Genomic DNA, 26,188 nt, shown 5'->3' with positions numbered 1-26,188 from the left:
CCAAAGACAAACTATTTGAAAACCAGCCTTTCCAAGGTTAAGCTTTGGGTTCCCAAAAGTTCAGAGCTCAGGCTACAAGGATAAGGCATTCCATCAGCATTGCGTAAAGAAATTGACTCCCAGTGCCAAAGGCTTCCTTCACAGCAGCATCAAGCATATTTTATTGTTTAATATAAATCACTGCAAATGAGCAGTCATTAGTCAGCCAAATTTTTTTTTCATATAATTACTGGCACTGAAAAAGAAAGCATACAGGTTGTTGTAAAATTAAATCCAACTATTTCCACCCAAACAGAACAGAAGCTGTTTGCATAAGTTTCGGGGTAGATTGGTGGGTGTTTATGGGAGTTTTGGGTGGGAAGAAGGGGAAGGGAAGAGACACCTCCCTCTCCCAAATCTCCTTTTCTGTGCAGGATCACAATCTGCTTTTTCCTATAAAGCACATTTATTGTAGGAGTTTGATTTGAAAGAGTTTCAAGTAATTTAAACTCTGGCTGCAGACACACAAATCATTTAAAAGCTAATTTCTCCAAGAGTTTCCACATATTAATGACATTGTAGGATGGCATTGCGAAGATCAATTTGTATTTCTCAAACAACAACCACCCAGCATATAAATAAACTAGGATGAACCAGCGTGGTACAGAATTAGCCAACATGGTATTAATGGCTGTAATATGTACCAAGGAGTGGATTTTCACAGAATGTACCATTATTTTGAAGCATTACTCTAAGCGTGAATTGTGGTCTAGCAGTGGCTCTTCACCCCAGAACAGAATGCTTTTTTCAGAACCCTGCACTATTTTTTTTTACATAAAAGCTCAGATTCCAACACCCTTACTCGTACACCCTGAAATGCACCTTCCACTGAGAACAACTGAAGCATTTGAGGAGTAAAGTACTAATCAACATGAGTAAGGGTATGAGACTCAAGTGCAAAACAAAGACAGTGCTTCCCTCAGCCATGGCTTTAGCTCCTGTGGTATGGAATTTAGGGGTACCATGACATGTTGGACTTTGGGAATTATCGGTATTTCCTCTGGACTTGAGGAGCAAGACAGCACATTCATCCTGCAAAGAAGTTACATTGTCTCACTGGAGAAGCATAACTCTCCTTAATGGACACTATTCAGGTGCACCAAGAGGAAACTGTCTTATCCTGACATCCTAACAGGCCTCAAGAAAACTAATTTCATTCGCAGAAGTAAAACTGTGACATTTAGGTCTGAAGACTTAAGGGTTCTTTGATAAGCTATTTGAGGCCTGTCTTTACAGGTTTAATGAGCACTTAGCAGCAGTTTGGAGATGATATACGCTAAATGATGAGAAATGGGCAAGATTGCTGCAGAAGTGTGGAACATATAAAAAAATCCTTCACAACTGTGGTTTAGTTAAATATGCACAATTTTATTTATTGAAGAGATTAGGACAAAAACATTAAACCAAATACATGACAAAGCACCAGAGGCAGTAAAACCCCACCATGCACATCACCAATCTTTCCTCCTACAAGGTACTTATAAAATTAAAAAAAAAAAAAAAAAAAAAAAAGTCCTTCTTGACACAGCACCATCTTCAGAGTGTAAAAACATTACTCCCTTTATATTCTTAGTTACCAAAATAGAACCAAGGCAGGTCAGCTGCAGCTAGCTTCATCTTTTGATAAAGGCCCGTGAAACATCTTCGAGAGTGGGACCGTAACCTCCCTGCAGGGCAGGCAAATAGCATCCATATGTCAAATGCCAAGCAGCTGTACGCACATGCCACATACTATAATTGAGCACAAATTCAAGTAACATTTACATACTACAGAGTCCACATGTACCTACCCAAAAAACATGACCACTTCACAAAACATATACAGGCAGTAATATCAGAACAACTGAGGTACTGGAAACACAAATATTTATGCCAAGAGATTTCAATATCATACAGCAATATAAAAGCAGTAATTAAAAACCATTTGCCAGTCTAAATCAAATAAAGCTATCTAGAAAAAAAGCTAAATAAAAAGTTATTCAGGGACAGAAATACCTGAACAGAAAAGAAATGTGTTAACTACAGCATGTAACATGTCATCCCAAGTCAACCCGTAATTGAAGTACTGGCTTAATACATCACTACTGTGACATTTTCTTCAATAAATAGAGTAAGTCTTGACAATACAAAAGGTGCATATTACTGCGTATGTTTCGGGAGAAGTATCCATATTATAATAACGTTCAGCTTATTAATACCCTTTTATTTCTTATTCTGGGCATAACAAAATAAACCCCCCAAAACCAAAGAAATAAAACAGTTGCCTTCTCAAGAGGAATTCAAAAGAAAAATGTTAAATGTTTTTCTTCAATAAAGAGCCCTCTATTTACACGTGGGCCAGTCAGTTAAACAAAAGGTTGGTTCTGAATCTAGAACTGATGCAAGGGCTTTCTGCCCTCTACAGTCACATACATGCAGCATGGCAAACATGGCAGCCAGTATTTCAAACCCTTTAAAAATAGTATAGGTTTTCTTTTCTTCTTTTACTATTATAGCAGTAATGCATCTGGAAGTTTGAGTAATAATAGCTTCCTGCAACAAACCATTTGACACAAAACAGAACAGCTTGTTAAATGACAGTTATTTCCCCTTAAGGGAACAAAGCATTAAAATGTCATTTCCTGACAAGAATATTAAGTAGTATATTTAGAAGAAATATGAGTTGAAAATAGCTATCAAGAGACATGAACTGAACTTTTGTTTATTTTTTTAGCACCCACTTTTCATGTCTATGTGCATCTAATTTTTTCTTAAATGAATCCCGTTAATTATTAGACATCAGATTTAAAAAAAAAAAAATTAGCCAATTGTATTTTCCCTGAATAATGGCTGAAGTTAAATATTTAACAGTGCGATGCCAAGATGCGTGTTGAGGCAAAAAGTTTCTCTACTTGTTGTGAACTGCAACTATTTTAATGAAACAGAAATAGGAGTGATACAGCTGCACTGGAATTGGCATGTGCAGTCAGTCTCCTTGGCTCCAAAAGGTGAGAAGCTACAATTGCTCCATGCTGCCTCCCCCCCCACCCTCCAAATCAATCTAACCTGATAGCAAGGCTCCCTCCCCCCAAAATCTGTCCCCATGCTACATTTGTTATTTTAGCTCCTTGTGGAGATTCCTTCTCAAACCAAGGAACTCCAAGTGTCTTTTGCTACCAAGCTAGGCTGATGCAGGATGTGATTTAACACGGTCAGGAAGGACTCCTTCATGTGACCATCTCTAGGTCATTGTACCTTCTGAACACCAGTCTTTGTGCTCAGTTAAAAAATGGGTCCAAATCTTCTTCCATGTTGACATCAGGCACCAGCTGATCTGATACTTCCTTAGCACCATATCCTGAATTAGAGACATTAAAATCTGTAGAAAACCAGGGATGGTCCAGAATTTCCTGTGAAGTCAGCCGTTCCGATGGCTCCCGGCGCAGTATGCTACGTATAAGGCATTTTGCCTTGGGGGAAAGAGTCTCTGGAATGTTAAATTGCCCACGACGGATCTTGCTGAAGAGAGAACTAGGCTCAATGTCATGGAAAGGATAGCGTCCAACTAACATTGTGTAAAGCATGACTCCTAGACTCCATACATCTGCTGCCTTTCCAGAGTAGCTGCCATTTGTGTTCAAGATCTCTGGACTCACATAGGCCGGGCATCCATGCTTATCAGAAAGAGAGTCATCATTTCCTCGTAAAATGTACGCATCTTCTAGACTTTCCAATTTTACTCTAGTCCTGTAGGGCAAGAAAATAGAGGCAACCATTAAACCCACTGATGAATTCCAGACTATTGCAGTTACACAATTATGATAATAATAAGTCAGAAAAATCAATAATCTTAAAAAGGTGCATCAGTTTGGAATCCCCATCCTCAGGCTAAGATTTCCTTTACTTATAGTAACATGTGCATTGTCTCTTCCCTCCCACTCAGACATTTGATTTTATTAAGAGAATAAATATAACCCCAATCATACGCGCCTACACTTTTTGGTAACAAGACTTCAGTTAACTACAGTAAGGCATGTCTGAGAAGTCATTCCAGAGCTCTTGCTAAAGGAGTATGGTGGAGTCTTTCATTGCCAAGTTCACTAAGATTGTAACAAACGGGAGTGGGGTGTGTTTTAGATTGTTCTTGTGGCATTGATTCTTCCCCTTTCATTATGCAAGTTAGGGTGGTTTCTTTGTTTCCAGAGGGAAATTACCCAGTTCACCGAAAGTCAGGAGATAGCTTCTAGCACAATTTTATTTATTGAAGAGATTAGGACAAAAACATTAAACCAAATACATGACAAAGCACCAGAGGCAGTAAAACCCCACCATGCACATCACCAATCTTTCCTCCTACAAGGTACTTATAAAATTAAAAAAAAAAAAAAAAAGTCCTTCTTGACACAGCACCATCTTCAGAGTGTAAAAACATTACTCCCTTTATATTCTTAGTTACCAAAATAGAACCAAGGCAGGTCAGCTGCAGCTAGCTTCATCTTTTGATAAAGGCCCGTGAAACATCTTCGAGAATGGGACCGTAACCTCCCTAGAGCTTATGAAAACTAGAGAATTTTTTGTATTACAAATTGACTAAACTTTTCAGATGAAGCATTTACAGTCTGTGTCTGGTGAAGTGACATCTGAAAGAGGATAAAGCTCAGAATCAAGGAGCAGCTGGTACAGTAATAATCTACTAGTAATAACAACATAGCCTTTTCCTCACACAGACCACAAAGGTACATATCAGCTAAGGGCTAGAGTACAGCTCCCTTATTCACACTGGTGAGCAGTCACTCTCATTAGTCCCACTGAAGTCAATTGGAATAATTAAGTCACAATATCATCTTAAAATATCTTTTCTCTTTAACCCTGTAGCAGGGTGATCCCTGCTCCGGGTTTTTAAGGGGTTTAAAAGCAGCCTGGCAGGGCTTGAGAGCTGCTGCTCTAAAAGCTGGGCTGATTGAGGGAGTGGCTGCAGGTGAGGCCACGCCCCAAACTGAGCCACAGCTGGCCCCTATAAAAGGCCAGGGAAGCCAGAGGCCAGACAGTCTCTCTCTGGCTTTAGAGAGAGATGGGCCTGGCTGCTTAGGGCTTGAAACTAGATACCTGAGTGCAGCAGGGCTGGGGAAGGCTGAGGAGCCGGGGAGCTCTGGCCTAGGAAGCCCCAGGCTGCGGCCTAGCAGTGGGCCAACAGGTACTGGGGGTTGCAGGGGGCAACCTAGGGGTAGGCCAAGGCAGCAGGTCCAAACCCAACTTTGCCTGTGATGAGTAGGCTGATACTGCAGTCTGCCCCAGAGTGTGGGGCTAGACAATGACTGGCAGTAGCCAAATACTGAGGCAAGGTAGGGATAGAGGGTGGGGGTTCCCTGAGACAGAAAGGGAGACCCAGAGAGAAAGGGGTTACTGCTAGGGGGCAGCACCCCATGTAGAAGGGCACCGGGTCCAGGGAGGGACACGGGGGGCCTACGAACAGGTGGATCACCAGCCTGCAGAGGGTGCTCCAGGGCTGGACTGAGCCAAATTCGCAGAGCAACCAGCAGGAGGCGCCGCAGGGGTGAGTCGACCCGTTTACAAACCCCAACACACAATACAGGAAGAATGAACTATACAAATAAAATTTAAGTCTTCCCAAACATTCCTTTAAATGGCATCACATTAGCTAGGTATGTTAAAATGGTATTTAACAGATTAAAACAAGACTATCCTGCTTAGGGGAATCAAGAAAAATAAGGCAATTACAGGTCTTTGTGATGGACTGATTAACAAAAAATGATTTTCAGCAGGACCATATAAATGGTGTATCTAGATTGGAAGCTCTTCATGTCTGAAGTGTCATGCATTTGTTAGCACAATGCAAGAATAACCTCTGCAGTGGCAAATTCTCTTCTTTTATTTCAAACTACAGTGAAAAATGACTCCAAGCTTCCTTGTTACATTACTGTATTAGTACAGTCTAACTGTACATATCTATATAGCATTTAAAGTTGAGATCCCTTTTCACTGACAGAGGGGACACTGACACTAGTTACCCTTTAGTCTATAGATTTTATTCGCCAGTAATGACAGGTATTTTAGGAACAATTTTAGTGTAATGCAAGTACATTGGAATCCTTCTTCTCTGAATGGAAAAGAAGCATGACATTTATCAGGATTTTCTTTTATGAGACAGAGTGTTCAATGTAAAACATTCACATCAGGGATCATAACCCAACATTGGCTAATATGGTCCTAGTCTCTTTTCATCATTGATCCCTGGTAGGCCCCAGGACCAGAACAGGCCCTGTACAAGACAGTATTCCAACACCATAAATTCAGTGGGGCTGTGAACAGACTGCAGGCCACAGCCCCTCATTAGAAAGCACCTTGTTACTAAGTATTAAGACACAAAAAGGGAGTCCAATTTCTTAAATATTTACTGAGAACTTTGCTTGGGCTTGAGTAGTAAAGGCAAGCGTGACCCACGTTGGCTTTAGAACTGGATCCAGGACGGCTCAGGGCTATATCTGTAAAACCAATCGGGGCATTCTGTTGTAAAGTGCTATAGAGCAGACTGCTCTATAAACTCTCCAACCACCCTCAGACCATTTCAACATCTAGAGACATTTACTAGTTGAGGTCAAAGCCCTTTTGGCAATGTGCCTTGAATAAGGAAGTCATAAATACCTAATTCAGAATTCCTGGCTCCCAAATACAGTACATACAGGCAGCTCATTCTATGATTAAATAGGCCAATGTCTTCTCCCTTAGTGCACAGTGATGGGATGTGTGCCACACATCAGCTTCCTGATTAACTACCCATTGCTGGCTTATAGACACCTCTGGTGGCGATGGACAGGCAACCAACCTTTAGAACTTCAAACAATAATCTACTGCAGTTATACTTCAAACAGGAAAAGTTACAAGATCACGGTCAGCTTCCTTCTGTGTCAAGTTCAGAACCTCTTTATGCACAAAAGGGCTGAAGAGGGAAGCTGAATAAGAATGCTGGTAGGATTTCCTCTGCAATCCTAAATATACACTTGTTCCTCTATCTACAGAGGAGAATAGAAAAGGAGGGAAGATGAGAGGAGAGAGAAAAGGACAAAGGACAGGAGAGAAAAGCACAGGGCAAAGTGGGCCTGAAACTGAAGGCAGAGACACGAGTGGTGGTCCCACTACTGTAGCCCATCATATTTTCCACCAAGATGTAGAGCAGAGTTACTCAGATGTGCACTTCGGTCACTAAACTGCCAAGCAGCAAAGCCATCAGTTCACCTTTGTTAACTAACCGAGTAAAATACACCCTCCCACCACAGACGCACACAGGCTGGAGAGGAGTATTCTATTTATAAACAATTTGTGGGAGGGAATCCAACACATGCCCCCCTATGTATTTCCCTGTGCTGTTGACACTCAGATGGTATTTATTCCCTCAGACTTTACATTTCCAATAGAGCTATGGATTAAAAAGAGAAAGACGGACTAGTGGGTATTTTTTGTGTGGTTTTTTTTAAAATTTTATAACCAAGTTATTTGAATTCCCAAGCATTTATGTTCTTGTGACTGAGTGCTACCGTACAAAACTGACACCCTGGGACAAGAAAGACTGCTCCTCTCCCTTCAAAAATATTTGATTCCTAAGGAATCCAATGAGAGAAGAGGCTTCCTTTGTTATGAAAGCAAGCAACACGCGCGCACACACTGGAAACGGGAAACCTTACTATGACCTTGAGCCTTATGCAAGGTGCCCTGCATTACTCAAGCCCTATATGCATGCTATTGCAAGTTTGGTTTAAGCCAGTAAACTGAAGAGCAGCCGGCCATTTTTTGCTTGCTCCACTGTAATCTATGAGTGAATGAAGCAAACAGCCATGTTTTCATCCTTCTGAACAGAGTGGACTTGAGGAAACACAAACAGACCACCCCCCAATCTTTTTTATATATATTTTACAAACACACACACACACTCACTCTCTTTTTTATTTATGGATTAAAGCAAGGAAATGGTGGCCTTGCTAGAGGCAGTGTTTCAGTGAAGGTGATCACTAAACATGCAAGCTAGTATATTTGCATTTCACTTTGTATAAAACTAGTAGCTTGCTTTCTTAAGTTCTTACACATCAGGTGTACTGAATATAAATTAGTACCTACTCACATACCATGGACTGCTTGGACATTTTAGTTAGCTAGGCTGCTTTTGTGAAAGATCACTAAGACTAGCATGAATTTACAACAATGAAAAATTTTCACCTATTGGGAAACAACATTAAGGGTATGGGGAAACCAATCATATGATAAAGCTGTCTACACACAGACACAGAACATGTGCAGGTATTTCCAAATGCTTTAGATGCCAAGACCCATATTCAGTGAATTCGGTGGAGAAAAGAGAGAAACCCAACCTCCCTAGTACTTAAAGCAATGGAGAAAAATAATCTGGCCTTTGTTTTCAGAAGTGACAAAGGATTTTGGATGCCTCCATTTTGGAGTGTCTAACTTAAAACATCTGATTTTCAGAAGGCATGAGTACTCGCCCTTTTAAGGCACGTCACATTAGCAATTTTGGGCTGTCCAGTCATTCCTGAAAATGTAGGTTTCTGTGTAAAGGGTGGGAAAGTCATCCAGTTTCAGAGTAAACAGACAAGCCTAAATTTGATTCTTAGCAGGCAAGAGACACGCTAGAGCAAGTATTTTAAAATGAATTCATGATCAGTTTTGAAACTCTTCACATTGTGTTGTTACCAATTTGGAATAAAAGAAAATTTAAAAAATTAATTTTGCAGTTAAAATCCTTCCTTTCTCCCAATAAATCCACAAAATGACAGAAGCAGGAACAGTGTTTAAACATTACTATAGGAATGGCTGATGCAAAATTAATCCCTAAAGTTCAGATGTACACAACTGCCAAAGCCGGATGAGGGTCACTTTATATATACACTGTAGTGCAACAAAGACTTTTGTGAAGGCCTGCATAATTACAGTACATAATTTCAAGTTTTAATGCAGAGACTGAATAAGCACTTGGAAAAAGAACATTATGCATCTATCAGATCATTGATAAAACACTGCATTAGCCTAATGCATTAAAAAAATACAACCCTGAATCAAGGCTATTTAAAAAGGGGAAGCTATTCTGCCTGTGAATGCTTTCCCATTACTGGTGAATGAAACCACAGAAGTGCAATCAGAGGGCAGCAGTGGTACTCAGACGGGAAATGCGTCTTTGTCCCCATAGAAACCGTCAGGGAAACCCATGAAAAACAATACCACTCTGAATTTCTTATCAATATGCCATTCATTACTTGACTGCATTCAGACTGTGCTCTTCAGTAATGTAACAAAACCTGATCAATTAAACCTCTTCTAGAAGATTCTTCAATGTAACCTCCTGAGTTGGCATCAGTTCCTGGCAGACAGCTTTGTTATCATACAGCCTACACTTTTTCACAGTGATTCACATTATTCCTCCCTGCAGAGTTTGGGGATTACTGACAAATTACTACACTGCCTTTTAACACACAGAAGCCAGGGCCACAAAGACTCTGCAATCACACTCCAGCTGCAGTCATGTTCTCCAAAAAGCAAACAGGATTTCCAGAACTAGAATCAGTGGAATTATTCAGAGGCCTCAAAGCTCATTTTTACCACTAAGGGAAAAAACTGATTATTCAACAGATACAGTGTGAATAAAAGGGTGTTTCTGAGGTGCCCTATAGTTAGGAAGGCCAACATGAACTGAAGGGGTGATTAGTAACAGCATCTGTTACTTACATTTCTCCGATACAGTGTATACGGAAACTGACTTCTTGGCTGCAGCAGCTGAACCTAGTGTTAACATTTTAGGAACACGGACATACTCCACCAGACCAGTGGTCCACCAGTAGCCAATACCAGCTGCTTCCAAGGAAGAGGCAAGAAACTACTCTCATGTCTAACTTGGTAGGTACATTACCTACTTGCTAGTCAGGGGAGTGGGTGTTCAGGAATGACAGTAATTTAGCCAGTAGCCCTGTGCTCCAAGAGACCAGAAAGCAATTTCTATTGTCATTTGTTCACATCTCTATAGTTATGCACTAGAGAGCAAACCAATGTCAAATGATAGTTTGTGGGGAGGAGAAAAGATTACCCCTTCCATCCTAAGACTCCTTCCTAGGTTAGACCACACACACAAGACATCCACATGACCACGTCATAGGCAACATAATTCTGGCTGAGGACTGAATGGCATTTCCTTTGGCCCCCACAGACCTGGCTCTCACTGGACAGAGACAGACTGTAGTTGAGCCATACTCTTTCCCCACTCCAGAGACAGAGACTACTTAGGCAGGATCAAGAATTGCTCCTACAGAGCCAATAATCAATCAGGGTAATTTAGTAGCAGCTCACTCTAAAAGGTAAAAATTGAGCACGGACTGACTGTGCCATCAGATTTGTGAGAAAACACTGGCACTTCTCACTATTCTTTGTGGCGAATTGACTATTGTAAATAAGAGAAAAGAAACTCTTCTAAACAAACCAGGACAGCAGTTTGAAGTGAATGTCTACTTTAGATACACCCACTATAAAATCCCAGCATTTGCTAAAGTGAGCATAATAATAATATAGTTCAAAATTCACCTCTACTCCAAGGACCATGCTATCTTACCCAGGGCAAAGGGGACAACCCTTCCCTCCCCCTGCAACAATTTAGCAATGGAGTGCAGAAGGGGAAGTGCTGCATTCTCAGTATTAATCCTCCTTTCCCCTATGTCACAGAACCCTTTCGGTAGGGATTAGGCTCCACAGTGAAGGCGCAGGCTGGCAGCTCTCCAAAGGCAAGGAGCAAGGGGGAGGTGGCTCAAACAATTCAGCTTTGGAGGATACTTGCTACCAAAGAAATGGAAAGACTCTCCCACCACCCCACTGCCACGCAGTGATGGGAACTCTGCAGATTCCCTCACCATCCTAAGAAGAATGCCTCTGCAAGTGCAAACTTCAACCCAGTTGCTCAGACTCCAGGGTGATGAGCATGGCTTAGAAATTTAGGGCCAGACCCTTAGCTGGTGTAAAGTGACACAGCTCCACTGACTTCATCTGAGACCACATCAGCCAAGAATCCAGCCCAGATTGCCCTGCATTCAGGATAAACCCACAGGAGGGATGACGACATGTCCTCCACTCTTGTTTGTACAGCATCTGAACAGAATTCCATGCAATGGTACTGTTTGTAAGTGCATGCTGCAGTAGAAGTACCTTATAATGCATCCGTCTGTGTTCTTATACATTCAGGACACAAGACCTTCACTAAAGGGAATGTAGTTCCGGTTCTGTACTTTTCTAACTGAAGAGGATCTCAGTTTTTTCAGTGAGGGATAAGACGTTGTTATAAGACCACAAGGATTCCATTATTTGATAAGAATCTGGGATAAGGTGGCTATCTGAACTCACTTATCTTCCTTAGATCGCATTAGAGATCAGTGGTTTTAAAAGGCTCCACTTGCAACTCTATGCACCTGTATCCACCATGTTCTCCAGAGCCTTTTACACCAGGAGTGGCAGGAAGGAACAAAGACAGGCATTTGGTTTAGTTAAGATAACTGTCCACAAGGAATGCAAGAACTAACCCCAAGTTTACTGCCTCAGGAGACACACTAAATAAGCAACCTGATCTTCAGTGGTGCTGAGCACCCACAGCTTACATTGTGCAAAACTGGATCTACGTAAAACAGCGCGAGTTTTGAAAAATGGCTAGATTTTGAGTGCTCAATTTGAGACACTTTACAAGAGGCTGGTTTTCACAAAATGTTGGGCGCTGCGGGCGGCCAGAAAAAATCAAGCGCCTTTCAGGTGTCTCAAGCTGGGCAACCAAAAAAAAACACGAGCCACTTCTGAAAATGTAGGCCATGCATATTGGGCAAACATTTATTTTGGTTAAGTGAAACAAATGTCCAGTAATCAAAACTTGCAGGGGATGGGAGGGAGGGGGAATTAGTTACCATCGTCAACAAAAAGCCTGCGGAAAGTCAGCAATGCAACTAGAACGTGACTGACTTGAATTCAAAACAAAATGCTGAGCATGGTCAGAATTACAGTTCATTCAGGAATTTGCTGATGCAATATTATCGCCTCAGCACAAGGTGAGGGAGAGCAGCCCTCTCAGGAAACATGGTGCACGCCACTTGCTGACTTGTCTGAAACACCCGAGAAGAGGAGTGCCAATCACAGGAGAGTGCCCATAGACTGAATGAAGCATCATTTATGTGCTTCAAGCACAGCAGAGTGCGGAGGTACCTAGGCACTAAAGAGTAACAAACTCCTCAGAGAAAGGGGTAAATAGCTATGGAAGTGGGAATGATGGAAGGTGGCCTCAGGAAGCGGGAGAGGAAGGGGGAAAATGCCTTCCAGGTAGGTGGGAGTGGTGCAGGTATTCCACAAGGCATGGTCAACTCCTGTTGGAGGACCCAGTCTTCTCTAATCGCTGTCTCGTCAATTTGGAGCTCCCATGCTTTCCCAGAAACCAGTGCTTCAGTACTAGGATTAGAACAGCAGAGAGGACTCCTGGCTTCTATTCCCAGCGTTTGCTACTCCCTTGTTTGTGACCTTGCCCAAATCACTTAACCACAATGACCACATTCACCTCTCTATAAAATGGGGAGAATATTTGCCTACCTCACAAGGACATTCTGAGGCTTAAGGTTTGTCGATTGGTTCATGGGCTCTGGCAAAAAGGCACCATATAAACGTCTGGATCAAAAAGGAGGCTTAGCAATCAAACGACACAGAGAGCAAAAGGGATCATGAACCTGGCTGCTGACAAAAGTTACTTAACTGTTCTGTTTTATATTTGAAGTTTGATGAATGAGATTTACTGCCTGAGAAGACACAACCCAGCCTTCCCACACACTGTCAAAGGCAAAATAATTAGAAAGAGCCTAAGTTTCTGGACTGAGATTTGATCTATGTTTAGACCCTCCATACTTCAAGTTATACTATTTAACGCTACACCTTTCCTCTCAGATTAGGTTAACAGAGGATGATAGAGCGGCCTAGAAAAGAAACCTACTTTTGTTTCTGCATCTTTATTTTAAGAAAGCTCTGTTTACACACCTGCCATTGCTACAACTGGAAGCTCTTTAATCAGTTTCCCTAACTCCTAGAAAGCTTGTTTGTTCACTGTGTTTTCTAAGCAAGGTTAAAGGTTGCTAACATCAGAATGCAACCACCTGACTGCAATACAATTATACAGGAGTGTGTGGGGAGGATGCACAGTGGATGGGGGGGCGGGGGGGGGGGGGGAGGAACAGCACTGCCCAAAATAAGAGAAATAGTGACTTAGGGGCAGGTCTACACTTAAAATACTGCAGTGGGACAGCTGTGCTGCTGTAGCGCTTCAGTGAAGATGCTACTATGCTAATGGGAGAGCTACTCCAATCAGCACAGTTAATCCACCTTCGGGAGAGGTGGTAGCTATGCTGGCAGGAGAAGCCCTCCAGTTAACACAATGCTGTCTACACCGGCGGCTAGGTAAGTATAACCGCGTCACTCAGGGAGGTGAATTTTTTATGCCCCTGAGTGACGTAATTATACCAAATGTACATTTGTAGTGTAGACCTTGCCTTAATAGCCAGTAAGTATGCAGCAAATTAAATCTCCGCTCCAATTTTCTGTGGGATCCGTTTTACTGCGCTAGGATGCCAAAGAACAGAACTAAGTTACCTTAAAGCAGAATACATTAGCCCCAAGGAACTGAGCAGTTCCAGAAAACAAAACAAAACTGCTCAGTGTACCAAATAAATACATATTACACTACCACAGGCTTTCTAAATTAGTGGATTGTGCTGATGTGTTGCCTTGGCATAGGACAAAGTGTCAAGTTATATTTATTTTGATTAACTCTCACCTGCATGCAATTTCCCATATTTACTAGAAAAACAAGGAAAAATTACAATATCTGGAATACCAACATTATTTTCATTTTCCCTATCAAGAATGATTAATGTGCAAGGTCCTTATGCTTCAAACATTATGACAGCTAATATTTTAATATAATTAAAGTCTTTAAAATTAATAATTCCCTTACAGGAAAAGTGTTACTTGCGTTAGGAAAGCCAGTGCAAAGAGCACGCTACATACACAGACTGATTTGATTCTTAAATCTTCGATGTGGCTCCTCCTGGAACAATTATGTTTTATATAAAACTGATGAATTACTTTAATACATACACAGCAATACTGGGCATACGGCTATTTTTAGCACAGTCCAATGAAGACTCTACCATTCTGTGACATCATTGGGGGGAGGAACAGCTGGGAGAACTGCACATTTTCTCTGCCCAAAGGCACAGAATATGCTGCTAGGTCAGTCTATAGGAGAAAAACATCTCATGACATAAGCATACATAAAGCCCCACAAACCTATAAAACAATAACCTGCCTGTCTCTCTCTCTCTCTGTGTAAAAGGGAGGGATGGTATTTGCACATCTTGTGCTGTGAGTGTGTCTCAACTATTTTTGTGGTATTCCACGGCAGTCAACTTTTTAAAAATTAAAATGTAAGGAGCAGATTTTTAAAAGTGCACAGCACCCAACAGCGCTCCCAATTAGGCGCCAAAATGAACAAACAAAAAGCTGGTCAGCTCCTACATGGAAGCTGAGCTGTTTTGAAAGTCTAGCCTTGAATTTTATATAGCAAAGTCACAGCTATCACTACATAAACAGATGCGCAGCTGCTCTCTAACCCAGCCGTACAAAGTGTTTCCACCCACACAGCAACATCTTAAAGGTCTTTACTTCTTCACAGATGAGGTATGAATTTAAAAGTCTAACTCTGAAATCCCAACATTAAGCTCAGTCCATTTCACCCCGACAATTTGTATTTAAAAAGGGTAAATTAAATGCAAAAAACCTTATGTTACATAAAACAGTTAGATTGCATAGTTTAAGTCAAGAAACGCAAAAGTACTATTGTAACATTACCCTGACTACAGTGCCTATCTGTATATTTCATAGAATTCAATTAACAATGCTCAAATACATAGGCTCTCAAAGCTGGATAAATTAACACAGCTGTAAGACCCTAGGGCCGGATTTGCAGAAGTGCTAAGTCCCCCAAACTCCAAATGAAATTGACAGATGTAATAATCTCTGGGAGGAAATAAATCTATCACTCTTCCCATTTTTTGTTTAATTTTAACTGTGCAACAGTAATTTTAGATTAAAAGGTCTTTAAAACTGAATCCTAAGCACAACATGTGCATACTAGAGAGAGTGTGAAACTTAATGCACCATCAATACATTCTAGCTTTGCTTTAGGATATCACCAGATTGTCATGAATGGAATTAGGGCTCAGACCTATGATGTGCCGAGCACCCTCAACTGCCATTGAGGTCAGTGGGAGTTAAGGGCACTCAGTACACCTTGTTGGATTGAAACCCTACATCTTTCTACTTTACAGCTGTTATATAGGTTCAGAAATGATAAGAAAGGTTCTAAATGTGCATGCTTTTAATACAACTTCAAATGTTAGGACTTGGTTACGTATTCCTAGACATCATTAGGCCCAAAGAAGAGAGTAGGCACTAAGAAACCCTGAAATTGATTTTTTTTTAATGAATTTGAACTATTTCTGAAGAATACATAGATTTATTGATTTGGTTCCTAATCCTCAGTTGCTTTTGCAGCTCTCAGCTAAAAGCAGCCAAAAAGTGGGAGAATTTTCACTCAAGTGCTGGCCAAATGCTACAGTGCCAATCTTGCTTCTAGAGAAATAAAGATCAGATGGTCATCACCTAAGGGAAAGTTTAACAGGGGTGCATGTGTGCGTGTATTAAAGATAAATTGCAAAAAACAAACATGAAAACAGTTAGGAACAGAAAGCTGTGCAGAAGGACCCCAATTAAATAGCGAGGGGCGGGGGAGCAGGAGCTGAGAGGCCCAAGTTATTCAGCAGGCATACAATTTTACACTTCTTTTTATTTGCCTCCTCCTACTTCCTGGTTCATTACAAATGTCACAGACAGCAGTAATCTGCGACACCCAAAATACCATGCATTCCAAGCAGGCTGCTGGTTTCTGTGATGATGCTTCTCAGAATGCAACATCACAAGCAGTAGCAGCCTTGTTGAAATGCCTGGTATTTTGGATGTCACCGAATGACGCACTCTGCAACATCTTCGGTGAACTAGGAAGTTGCAAGAAGATTTTAGAGAGAGTAAATACAGCAGCAGCAGCCTGAAAGTGATGATTGATTGCTTTCTGATGGTTTGGAGCATGTCAAGAAAAATAAAAATAGAATCTAGTTCTTCTATTTCTGCCTTTCACTATCAGTTTCACCTGACTGTGTCTCAATTTGTTCAGATGAGAAATGGTTTAATGTATGTAAATCACTCTGACACACCTGGATGAAAATTAATTTTCTTGTTACTGGCTTAAAAACAACAAGCAACAGCCGTTTAACCTCTAAGCATATGGTATTTTAAAAATCAGAAGAAACATTCTCTTTTAGTTAATAATTGATTGGGTTTTGACTTTCCAATTAATGTTAACAATAAAGCAGTGCTATTGTAGCACAGACCTATACTTTGGCCTTGTGCCTTATGATGTAGTCAGCTCTTGGGAAGCATTTAGTGCAGGATTTCCAAAGGGCAAAGTTCCATAGTAACTCTGCTCCCATTGATCAACACCCACTGACTACAATATATAACCACACATGTTGTGAGCATATATTATATTCTCTGTGCAAAAATGTTTATTAACAGAGTAAAAATGACATTGCCAATTTAAAATACCGCATGCAAGTTTTCTTACTATACTTCTAAACAAAGCCTCTATGTGCTATCATGATAGAAATATTTATTAATAATAAAATTAACAGTGATAATTGTAAAAACCTAATTGTTTCCATTTTGCACTTATCTCAGACTGGGCACAATGTTAATCACTAGTGCTCCTTTCCCTTAAGTTCCCAGTGATGAGAATAAGAAGGTCTTATGTATTGTAGTGGGAGGGGAAAATGAGGAAGAGCTATTTGTTTCTAAATAACTGTTTATATGGGAATTAAATATGAAAATATTTCTGTCTTGGCTTTTAGTAAAAGCCTGTTTCTACAAAATTTAACTTTGAGTTTTAAGTTAACAATGCCCATAAAACTCTAATTAGAAAAAGAGAAAGTTTCTATTCCTCATGGCTGAGAAGAAACTTCCAAATCTGAATTGAGGCAGCACTGTCTTCCTCAGCCTACAGATGGCTCTCTCAAGTGCCTCTGCTGCTACTCATAGCTTTCCTGAACAGCCAGCCACAAAAGTGAAACTGACAAGACACTGACCTATTCCATTAAAGCAGGGGTAGGCAACCTATGGCACGCGTGCGGAAAGCGGCACGCAAGCTGATTTACAGTGCACTCACACTGCCTGGGTCCTGGCCACCGGTAGGGGGGGCTCTGCATTTTAATTTAATTTTAAATGAAGCTTCTTAAACATTTTAAAAACCTTATTTACTTTACACACAACAATAGTTTAGTTATCTATTATAGACTTATAGAAAGAAACCTTCTAAAAACGTTAAAATGTATTCCAGGCACACGAAACCTTAAATTAGAGTGAATAAATGAAGACTCGGCACAGCACTTCTGAAAGGTTGCGGACCCCTGCATTAAAGCAATTCAAAATCCTGTGCACAGCAGTGAAAATGCCATTTTCACTCTGATACAGCTTGAGCAGAAGAACAGGCAAATACTCAACAGAATCACAGGACTGGGAGGTTAGAGAAACAGAAAACTTAGAAGTGACTCTTGTGTGGAGAAAGAGAACTTCCTCTCTCTCCCAGGAGCTAGCTAAAGGGCTTCAAACTGATCAGAAGTCTATCAGCCATGACTGAAGCTCCCAAACAGGGTCAAGAACAGCCTACTGGGAATAACACCCCCCTCCCCCACACACACACAGTTTCTAGCAGCTGGGGATGAGGGCTGCACTTCTCAGCAGATTGTTGTCTCTATGCCTTTTTGGTGTGGCCTCTCCATCTTTTGGGTCAGCCTGCAGCTAAGTAGGCATAAATCTTCTGCATGAAAGAAAGAAGGGGGAAAAAAACAACAACAAAAAACCCAACCCCAAAAGAAGACATCATAAAAGAGGAAAGAAAAGCAAAGCTCCACCTCTTTCCATTCCCTTTTATTTTAAATCCTTTGAAGGTCACCTTCAAGTTTAATATTTCTCCCATGTTCCACACTGCTCCAGCAGGGCTCAATGATGTGTGAGAAATCACTACCGAAATGCATGATGAAACACAATTAATGGGAACTGGTAGCCACAGGGAAAGGATTCTAACCTTCAAGGGCCTGAAGTCTGCTACGATATCCCCTTCATCTACTTATATCCAGAACCATCTCACCACAAAAGCAAGGAGATAGGAAGAAAAATAAAAAAGTCAGTGCTGCTGGTTTTCGAGAACCATCACTGCACTCTCCTTGCCACCTCTGGTCATAAATGGTATTAACAATACTGAGAATTCTCCTCAAAGAGTTCAAGGTTCTTGTCAGCGTCAATCCTCCTTCCTGGTGGATCTCCTAAGGCCAAATCCCGGGGGGAGCTCAGGGCCCTGAACTCTAAGTGAAGCTAGTGGGAGCTGTGGCTGCTTAGCAACTTTGAAGATCAGGCCTCATGAATCTGAAAGCTGAGCACTCAAAAGTTGACACACCCAACCACCATAGACCTTTTATGTGAATGCAGGCCACGCAGGAAGTCTGTGCCACAAACAAGAGAAAACAGACCTCCCAGTGCAGTGCCTTAACCATTAAGTCAATTCTTCCCTCCTCCCCTCTTAGGAACAGGCAGCAACTTTAGTCTCCAAATCCTACAGATCTTGGGGATCTGCCACAGGCCTCCGCACACACTCTCTTCTCCATGTACATAACCTGTCTCTATGCGGCCAGCCTCTTCCTCCAGAAGCCAATCCCTAATCAGGACAATGGGGATTCCACAGTGCAGAGGTGGAAGATCTGGAAACAATACTAAATGTCCATACTACTTGGCTTCAAAATCCTCACGTAGTTGGTAGAGGAAAAGTATGCCCATTTCAAATATGGCGCCCCTACTCCAAAGATGGGATGGTAGCAGAGCATGAGGAAAGGAGGGGAACTGTCCCAACCAAAGCATTTCCCTTACCAGGCATCGATGCACAGATCTGCAGGGGTTTTGTCCCTCGTCAGCCATAAAGAAATAGGGTTACAGTAATGCACACAGTGTAATATTAACCTTAACCTAGAATTTGTTGGCTGTAGAAGAGCAAGGAGGAGAGAAACTAAGCCATTCGAACAGCAATCCCAAGTCCAACATGCAAAAGGTTCTTACCTTTCTTCATCCTTAAAGATAAATTTTCGCAGTTTGAGATCCCGCAATACCAGTCCACCATCATGACAGTGTGCAACAGCAGAAGCTATTTGGTAGAATAGTTTGGCTGCCTCCTCTTCTTTTAGCTTCTTGCAGGTACGAACAAAAGAATGCATGTCCCCATAGCCTCTTTCAAAGAACACGTACGCTTTTGTCTCCCCAAGAATTATTTCAGTAATTTGGTTGATACTGTTGTGCGCAGGTAGACAAAAACACGGCGCTAATGACTCTTGGTAGCAACCAATATCAAATACCTAGAAAACAATGACAGTAAAACAAGGGTTAAAGATAGCATAAAGGTACAAAGCGGTAGTTATATCTGGCACTCAGCACTGTACAGAAATTTGTTGTTGTGTATGTACATTGCTTTTACAACTCTTCTTGCCATGTGTGGAATTGGCAGGTGCATTTGTGCATGGCGTTGGGGGGGAAAAAACCCAGAGACTATACCTCCTTACCTGGAAGGGAATGCTAAGCTAATTAGGCCTTGGCTACACTGGTGCTTTACAGCGCTGCAACTTTCTCGCTCAGGGGTGTGAAAAAACACCCCCCCTGAGCGCAGCAAGTTACAGCGCTGTAAAGCTAATCCCCACGGGGAGGTGGAGTACCTGCAGCGCTGGGACCGCTCTCTCCCAGCGCTGGCGCCACGACCCCACTCGCACTTCAAAGCGCTGCCGCGGGAGCGCTCCCATGGCAGCGCTGTACAGCTGCAAGTGTAGCCATACCCTCAGTAGAGGTTTTTCTCCAGAAGTAATAGTGTGAATGACTTGAAGACCCAATATGTGATTAAACCCAAATTGTAATCTACATTATGGTTTGAGGGCCAGAGTTATATATAAAGATGTCAGGCCTCAAAAGTAATCAAATTAACCTTCTGTTTGAAAAAATCCAACTAAGACCTCAGAGACCATGAACAATCTGTGGAGAGTTGTGCTTAAAGAGATCTTGTCAAACTAAAGCCAACAAATCTCTTTACTTATTTTACTAACTCCTTAAAGCCTTAACATTTTTTCATGTTTAAAATCAAATATGTCACCATTAATATTGTTTACTTCCTCTTACTTATGTTCATTGCTGACTAGAAAAATCAGAGAAGTCAGTTTCACTTTCACATTCTCACTTTTGCAACGATTGTGTTTCAAAGGTCAGAAAACCATTATGGAAATACTGGTTTTAGACTTTATATAAGCTTTCTTTTTAAAAGTAATTAAATCTTGGGGCAAATATAATTGTGTCCCTTTAAAAGTTGACTGTCACTTTAAACAGTAAGCAGGTTATCAGTGATCTTGTGAATGGGCTATAAAAATGCATAAAGGATGCTGGGAAATCCAAATATAAAATGTTACTATAGTCTAGTGATTATGAATGAATCAGTATTTGAGTCAATTAAAAAATCTAAAGCAGTGGAAAGATTTCATAGAAAATAATGGAATGCTTACACTTTCTTACTGCAGAGCAACAGATGACAAAGAGTGTATTATATTATACTATTATACTGCCCCAGATGCACTGTAGAGTACAAAGGAAGGGGTGAGTGTTTCCAGCACCAGAGAAACAGTATTACTGTCCAACACACTCTGGGGTGTACTGCTACTTTCATAACAGTAATCTGGTCCCACTAGAGATGCAACTGGCTACTCTTTGTATTGTTTAGTTAACAGCACTGAAAGAAGCTGGTATGTCCTTAAACCAAACTCCCATTAATATGATTGCTTTTCATATCCTAGCTTGCCTCCTTGAGGGGCAATCACTGTCATTTCCTCTGAAGCTTTAAAAGCTTTTAAGACTAAAGTCTTCTGACATGGTTCAACAACAATTTACAAAAAGCTTCTAAAACATACTAAGATTCTTAATGCTTCGAAGCACAGTTTTGACAAAATTCCTTCTTCAGGAGAGATTCCAAGATGGCAGGACACTTGACAAAATGGGCCAAAATACACTTACCTGTGCTGCTATACTCCATCACAGGCAACAGTCATTCAGACAGGCAGACGCCCAACTAACCCAACTCATTTTATAAGAGGGAAGATTAGCATCAAGGGCTTCTGGTGACATGATAAACCACAAAGGCAGCACTCAGGGTTTGTTGCTAAAACCCCACTGCATAATTCATTCCAGAAGGAAACTCACTGACACTTGGATCTGTGCAGAGGTCTCAAAAACTTAATAACTACCACATTAGAAGTGGTTGGAATTACTAAAAAGTAGCTGCCATAACAATGAAAAAGGACTTTCATAACCTCCCAGTATTTTAACTGTCTTCATTGGAAATACCATTTCCACAATTCTTATGCAACTGTAGTGTCCTTAAAAAAACACCACCAACCACCTATGTTATACTCCACAGTTCTGAGGGAACATTGATCAGGTAGGTCTCTGATGTAAGACAACAGACCATATGTGTTTTGTTTCTCTAAAGTACTATCATACTGTCACTATCCAGAAGTTTTTTTTTATAAAGGGTTTTTTTTGTAGCCAACCTATGTAATATCCCTGGACTCAGTTCAACACAAGTTCAATAAACAGCAGTTTGATTTAGTTGTTAGCAAGGGGAAGGGAGCAGACACCATTGTTCAAATGCCACTGAACCCAGAAGCAACTAATGGCATTTGTAGTTAGTAGGTGCAACCAAATGGATCTGAACATCATCAGGATGTGTGTGCTATTTCACCCTATGTCCATGCAAGAAATTAGTTAAGACTGTCTCAGTAGGATACCAGACAGTAAAACTTGTTAGCTGTCTTCACAGGGAGGATATTTGTCAAATAGGAGCCAGGCTACTGTAGGGTGTTTTAAAGTACGCGTTAATTGAGGAAAATTTAGGAATGTGATCACTCCTCAGTTAAACTAGAGATTCAAGGCAAGTTAAATACTTTCAGGGTATGGATGACAAGCAGTGGCTCACACTTATGAAGGAAACTGAATGGTGTAAAGTTTAAAAAAACAAGCATCTTAAAAGTGTATGGCTCAATGGGAAAACAAAACAAATTCACCCTTTGAGGAACTGAATTTTTGCTGCACTCTGCCATAAAAATACCCTGAAATATCCTTGCAGCTAAGGGAGAAAAAACTTGCTAAAAATAGAGCACAGCAAGGAAGTTACTACTAACCATGCAGGTTTTTATATAATTTCATGCAAAGAACCAGCAGGATACCCTTATTTCTTAAGACAATGCAACTGTCCTAATATGCAGCTCTATTCTACTGTAAGGAGCAGGGCTTTCATTTTAGAAATTCTATTTCAACTTGTATTTATTTTGGTAACATAATGCATACATTTCTACAACATGCAATATCACTCAGCTTCCAAGGACAAAAGACCCTCCCCACCCAAATCAAGTATAAACTAAATCTTCATTAAAATCAGGGTTTATGACTCATAATTGAGGAGTCCATTTATATTACCCTCTGAATCAAAATATTTTACAAATAGATGCAAGGAGTAAATTAGCACCCCCCCCTTGCAATATGTGCTAGTCCATAACTTCTTGTGAATCAAATTTAAAAGTATGCAATAACCAACAATGTTATGACCAATCCTTTGAATAATTATGAGTGTCTGGCTACTGTTCATTACACAGACAACTCAACACCAGAAATTTACAAAAGATTGCTAAATGGCGTAATTATATATTTTGGGAACAATACAAGCATTAAAGTGCATGTTGCAGGGTTGCAATTTGCTATACAGTCACACTGCTACTGCTTACATGAATGAGCATATGTCTAATGCACCAGAGACAATGAAAAATGTAACCAGTGCAGTTTAGGAACAAAGGGGAAAAAATATTCCCTCAGACTGAAAGGGAAATACATTGCTTGATAGAGGTGCAGGCATGTGGGTTTCCTTTTCCCATGGGTCACCTTCGGATGTTAAAAGAAAATGGGGGAGGGGGCGTTGAAAAGCAGGCAGTCTACAAAGAGTGGCTTAGGTATTTTGTCTGCGCTTCTAAAAAACGTAGGTGTACAGCTTTTATTCTTGCTGAATTGTGCAACGGGGGAGGATGCTATTTGCAACCAACCTCCTCAATAAGAAGGGCTCACAGCTCAGCAGGATTAATTCAAGGTGGATTTTTAATCACTTTTCAGACAAAGCTGTCTACAACCTGCAAGGGTTTCAAACTAAAGAAATAAAGTAAGACAAGACAGTATCTTCAAATTAGCAGGGGGCTCCATTTTGAAGAGAGTGGGGAAGGATCAGGTTATAGCATGACCAAACTAACATTTAAACATATTTTAAAGATGGTTCTTCCTAGTACAGTTCATCTTGGGTAGAAAGCAGTTTGGCTCCAGGCCACCGTTATAACGTGGCCATTGTCTAGAGTGAGGGGGAAAGTTACAGGGTGCCTGTTTAATTCTGTTCGTTTGGAGTTTGGTTTTAAATTGATCTAACAATCGAGCTGGTCGATATCCGATCAAATATAAATCAATACACGACCTGGATTTAAAAGATAATGGAGAAAGGTGTTACCTTGCAAACCAGCTCCTCTCCACTGTGCAGATGCACGGCTCGGAAAACGTGGTCTCCCTCAAGAGGCTCCAACAATAAGTATTTCCCGATGCAAGAAACGCAATGCGACAAGTTAGGAGTCTCTGGCGGGCTCGGAGAGCCTAGGTTCGGACTAAAACTCTGGCTTGGCTCGGTAGATCTTATAGACGAGAGTTCTTCAAAATCCTGGTTTTTATTCCGAGGTCTCCCATATCGCGCTATTGTGATAGGGGTTGACCTTTGTATGTTCATGGGTATTGAAAGAACCAACCAAAGTTATATACCAAACCCCTGGGTTAAGCTCAGTCACTTGCCAGTCCAGCTGCAGCTGCCTTTGTGTTATTAAAGGGGGTGGGTTACGTAGATTAACAGTACCAAAAATAATAACCCACAATAATATCAAAGCGATTGTTTTGCAAGCGGATCAGCTTCAGAGCAGCGTGCTGAGAACCGTGTGATCAGAGAAAGAGGATTTAGCCGCAGGTCCTTTTGTTTCTTGTACGGCAACCGACTCGTTTGACTGTTGGATTTTGTCTTTTTTCAGAAAGCAACAAAGTAACTAATTTGAGAACGTGGAGAGCTGCAACGTTCCGTTTTCGAACGCAGCCTCGCAGGGAGGCTGTAATATAAATAGAGCAAAGAGGGGGGAAAAAGAAGGGGGAGGCTGATTCGGTATCAGTCTCTGGTGCCCTGAACGCCTACTAAAATTTTTAATACGCTCAACCCCAAAAAGGTTAAGTAACGTGCTGCATAAAGGACTGGATTGTCCTTTCTCTTTTTTTAATACAGGCAAAAGAAAAAAAAAGTTGCCTACGTTTTAACTGTAGATGGCGTCTGAACCTTTCCTCTGATAGCAAGGGCTATCCAGAAATTCAACAAAAAATAGAGGGAGCCTTTAACTTAAAAGAGCGGTCAGCGGCAGCAGCAGAGCCGACAAAAGATACAGTATAGCTATAAAAAAAAAACCTGCACAAATACTTCGGTTTGCCTTGGATATTTTTTTTTGCCTTAACAGAATGAACTGCAAAACCCAAAACAAATGTGCACAAATATCCACACAATTATGCAACGCAAGATTTTTGTTGTTGTTTTAATGAAAGAAAAAGTGCAATCAAGGACACGATCAAGAGTCTTAGCTATCCATTGCACGAGGGTTTTTTTCCGTGTGTTTTCCCGCAGGGCCTCCAAGCGCTTTAATAGAATTCACGCACAAAAGAAAACAAAACAAACTGCAGGAAGAAAAATCCTGGCGGTTTCTTTTCTCTAGGGTCGGGGAATGTGCAAAGGGGGGGGGGGGACGACAAATTGCAATCACTCTCAAAAAAATATTGCAGGGATCTGATATATTTCCTAGAGGCAGGAGAAGGGGGAAGAAAGGGATGGCCGGGCCGATCCCTTTCAGCAAGACATCATCCCTCCACCATGTATTAATAGTTACTTACGTGGCTGGGATTCTCTCTCTAGCTCGCTCTATGCCTCACTACTCAATGTCAGCAGCTGCAGCAGCACATTTACACCGTGCCCCAGTGCAAAGGCTGACTGCACAATCCCCACCACCGCACAGCGGACTGGCTCAGAGGAGAAGCCCACCCCACACAGAGACGCCTCCTCATTGAGCCAAGGCACCATCAATCACAGAGCGAGCCTGCCAACCCTGCCCCCCCATTTCCCTCCCCACCTCCACTCACTGTCTCACTGAATGAGCCGGTTTCAGGGTAAACAAGGTGAAATATCCTTCCGCAGCACAGGCTGTGAAATAGGAGCTTTGTAGTTGCTGCTGGCAAGTCACTGGAGCTGACTGAGTCAATGCTTGGATCTGTGCATGTCGAGTTTTACTGACCTCTGCTTTCCGTTCGTTTTATTTGCCTGGGATCTGGTATATTCTGGTTGGAAACTGTGTGAACCTTGCGGTTGGGGATGGTTTATTAACCTTTTTTAATAGATTTTGTCCTTAATAAAAATGGAATAAACTCTCCTAAAATAAGAACCCAACATTTTTTTTTCCATTTGCAAGCATGAATGCTGTGTGTGTTAGACGAGGGCATGGGAGCCCAAGGCTTTTTTTTTTCTCAATGAAGAAATCAGTTTTTCCAAGCAACCTGGGTCTTAACATATTGAAGCAAGCACCAGCAGTGACTTCCCAGTGTAATTAAGTGGGAGGAGTTGCCCTCACTCCAGAACTAGTTTAATCACCATTCCAAACCTAAAAGGTGGTGTAGGGGGGAGGGGAAGGTAGCGAGAGCAAACTCATTTGTATTACATAAAGGAACCTATGAATGAGTCATCCTCTAAGCACAAGTGGGGTTCCTTTTCCTTGTTAAAACTCCTCTGTTTTTACAA

The 26,188-nt window shown here is 41.3% G+C and overlaps 1 protein-coding gene across 4 annotated transcripts; it reads right to left on the bottom strand.

The window, feature by feature from the left end:
* Positions 1-1,405: 1,405 nt before the first annotated feature.
* Positions 1,406-25,555, bottom strand: TRIB2 (tribbles pseudokinase 2). 4 transcript variants are annotated; one of them, XM_039532568.1, is made up of 4 exons: positions 25,537-25,555; positions 23,831-24,467; positions 19,321-19,613; positions 1,406-3,765 (listed from the first exon to the last, which is right to left on the bottom strand). In XM_039532568.1, exons 2-4 carry the CDS (start codon positions 24,098-24,100, stop codon positions 3,297-3,299), a joined length of 1,032 nt encoding a protein of 343 aa, XP_039388502.1. In that variant the 5' UTR covers positions 24,101-24,467; positions 25,537-25,555; the 3' UTR covers positions 1,406-3,296. The 4 variants fall into 4 exon arrangements, with proteins under 4 accessions (XP_039388502.1, XP_039388501.1, XP_039388504.1 ...); XM_039532567.1 differs by lacking the exon at positions 25,537-25,555 and adding an exon at positions 25,291-25,413; XM_039532570.1 differs by lacking the exons at positions 23,831-24,467; positions 25,537-25,555 and adding an exon at positions 25,291-25,436.
* Between the last annotated feature and the right edge of the window lie 633 nt (positions 25,556-26,188).

This window comes from Mauremys reevesii, linkage group 3 (genome assembly GCF_016161935.1).
Source record: "Mauremys reevesii isolate NIE-2019 linkage group 3, ASM1616193v1, whole genome shotgun sequence".
In the NCBI taxonomy this organism is placed as follows: Eukaryota; Metazoa; Chordata; order Testudines; family Geoemydidae; genus Mauremys; species Mauremys reevesii.
The sequence above is the reverse complement of the archived record's forward strand: the minus strand, read 5'-3'. Positions and strand labels throughout refer to the sequence as shown.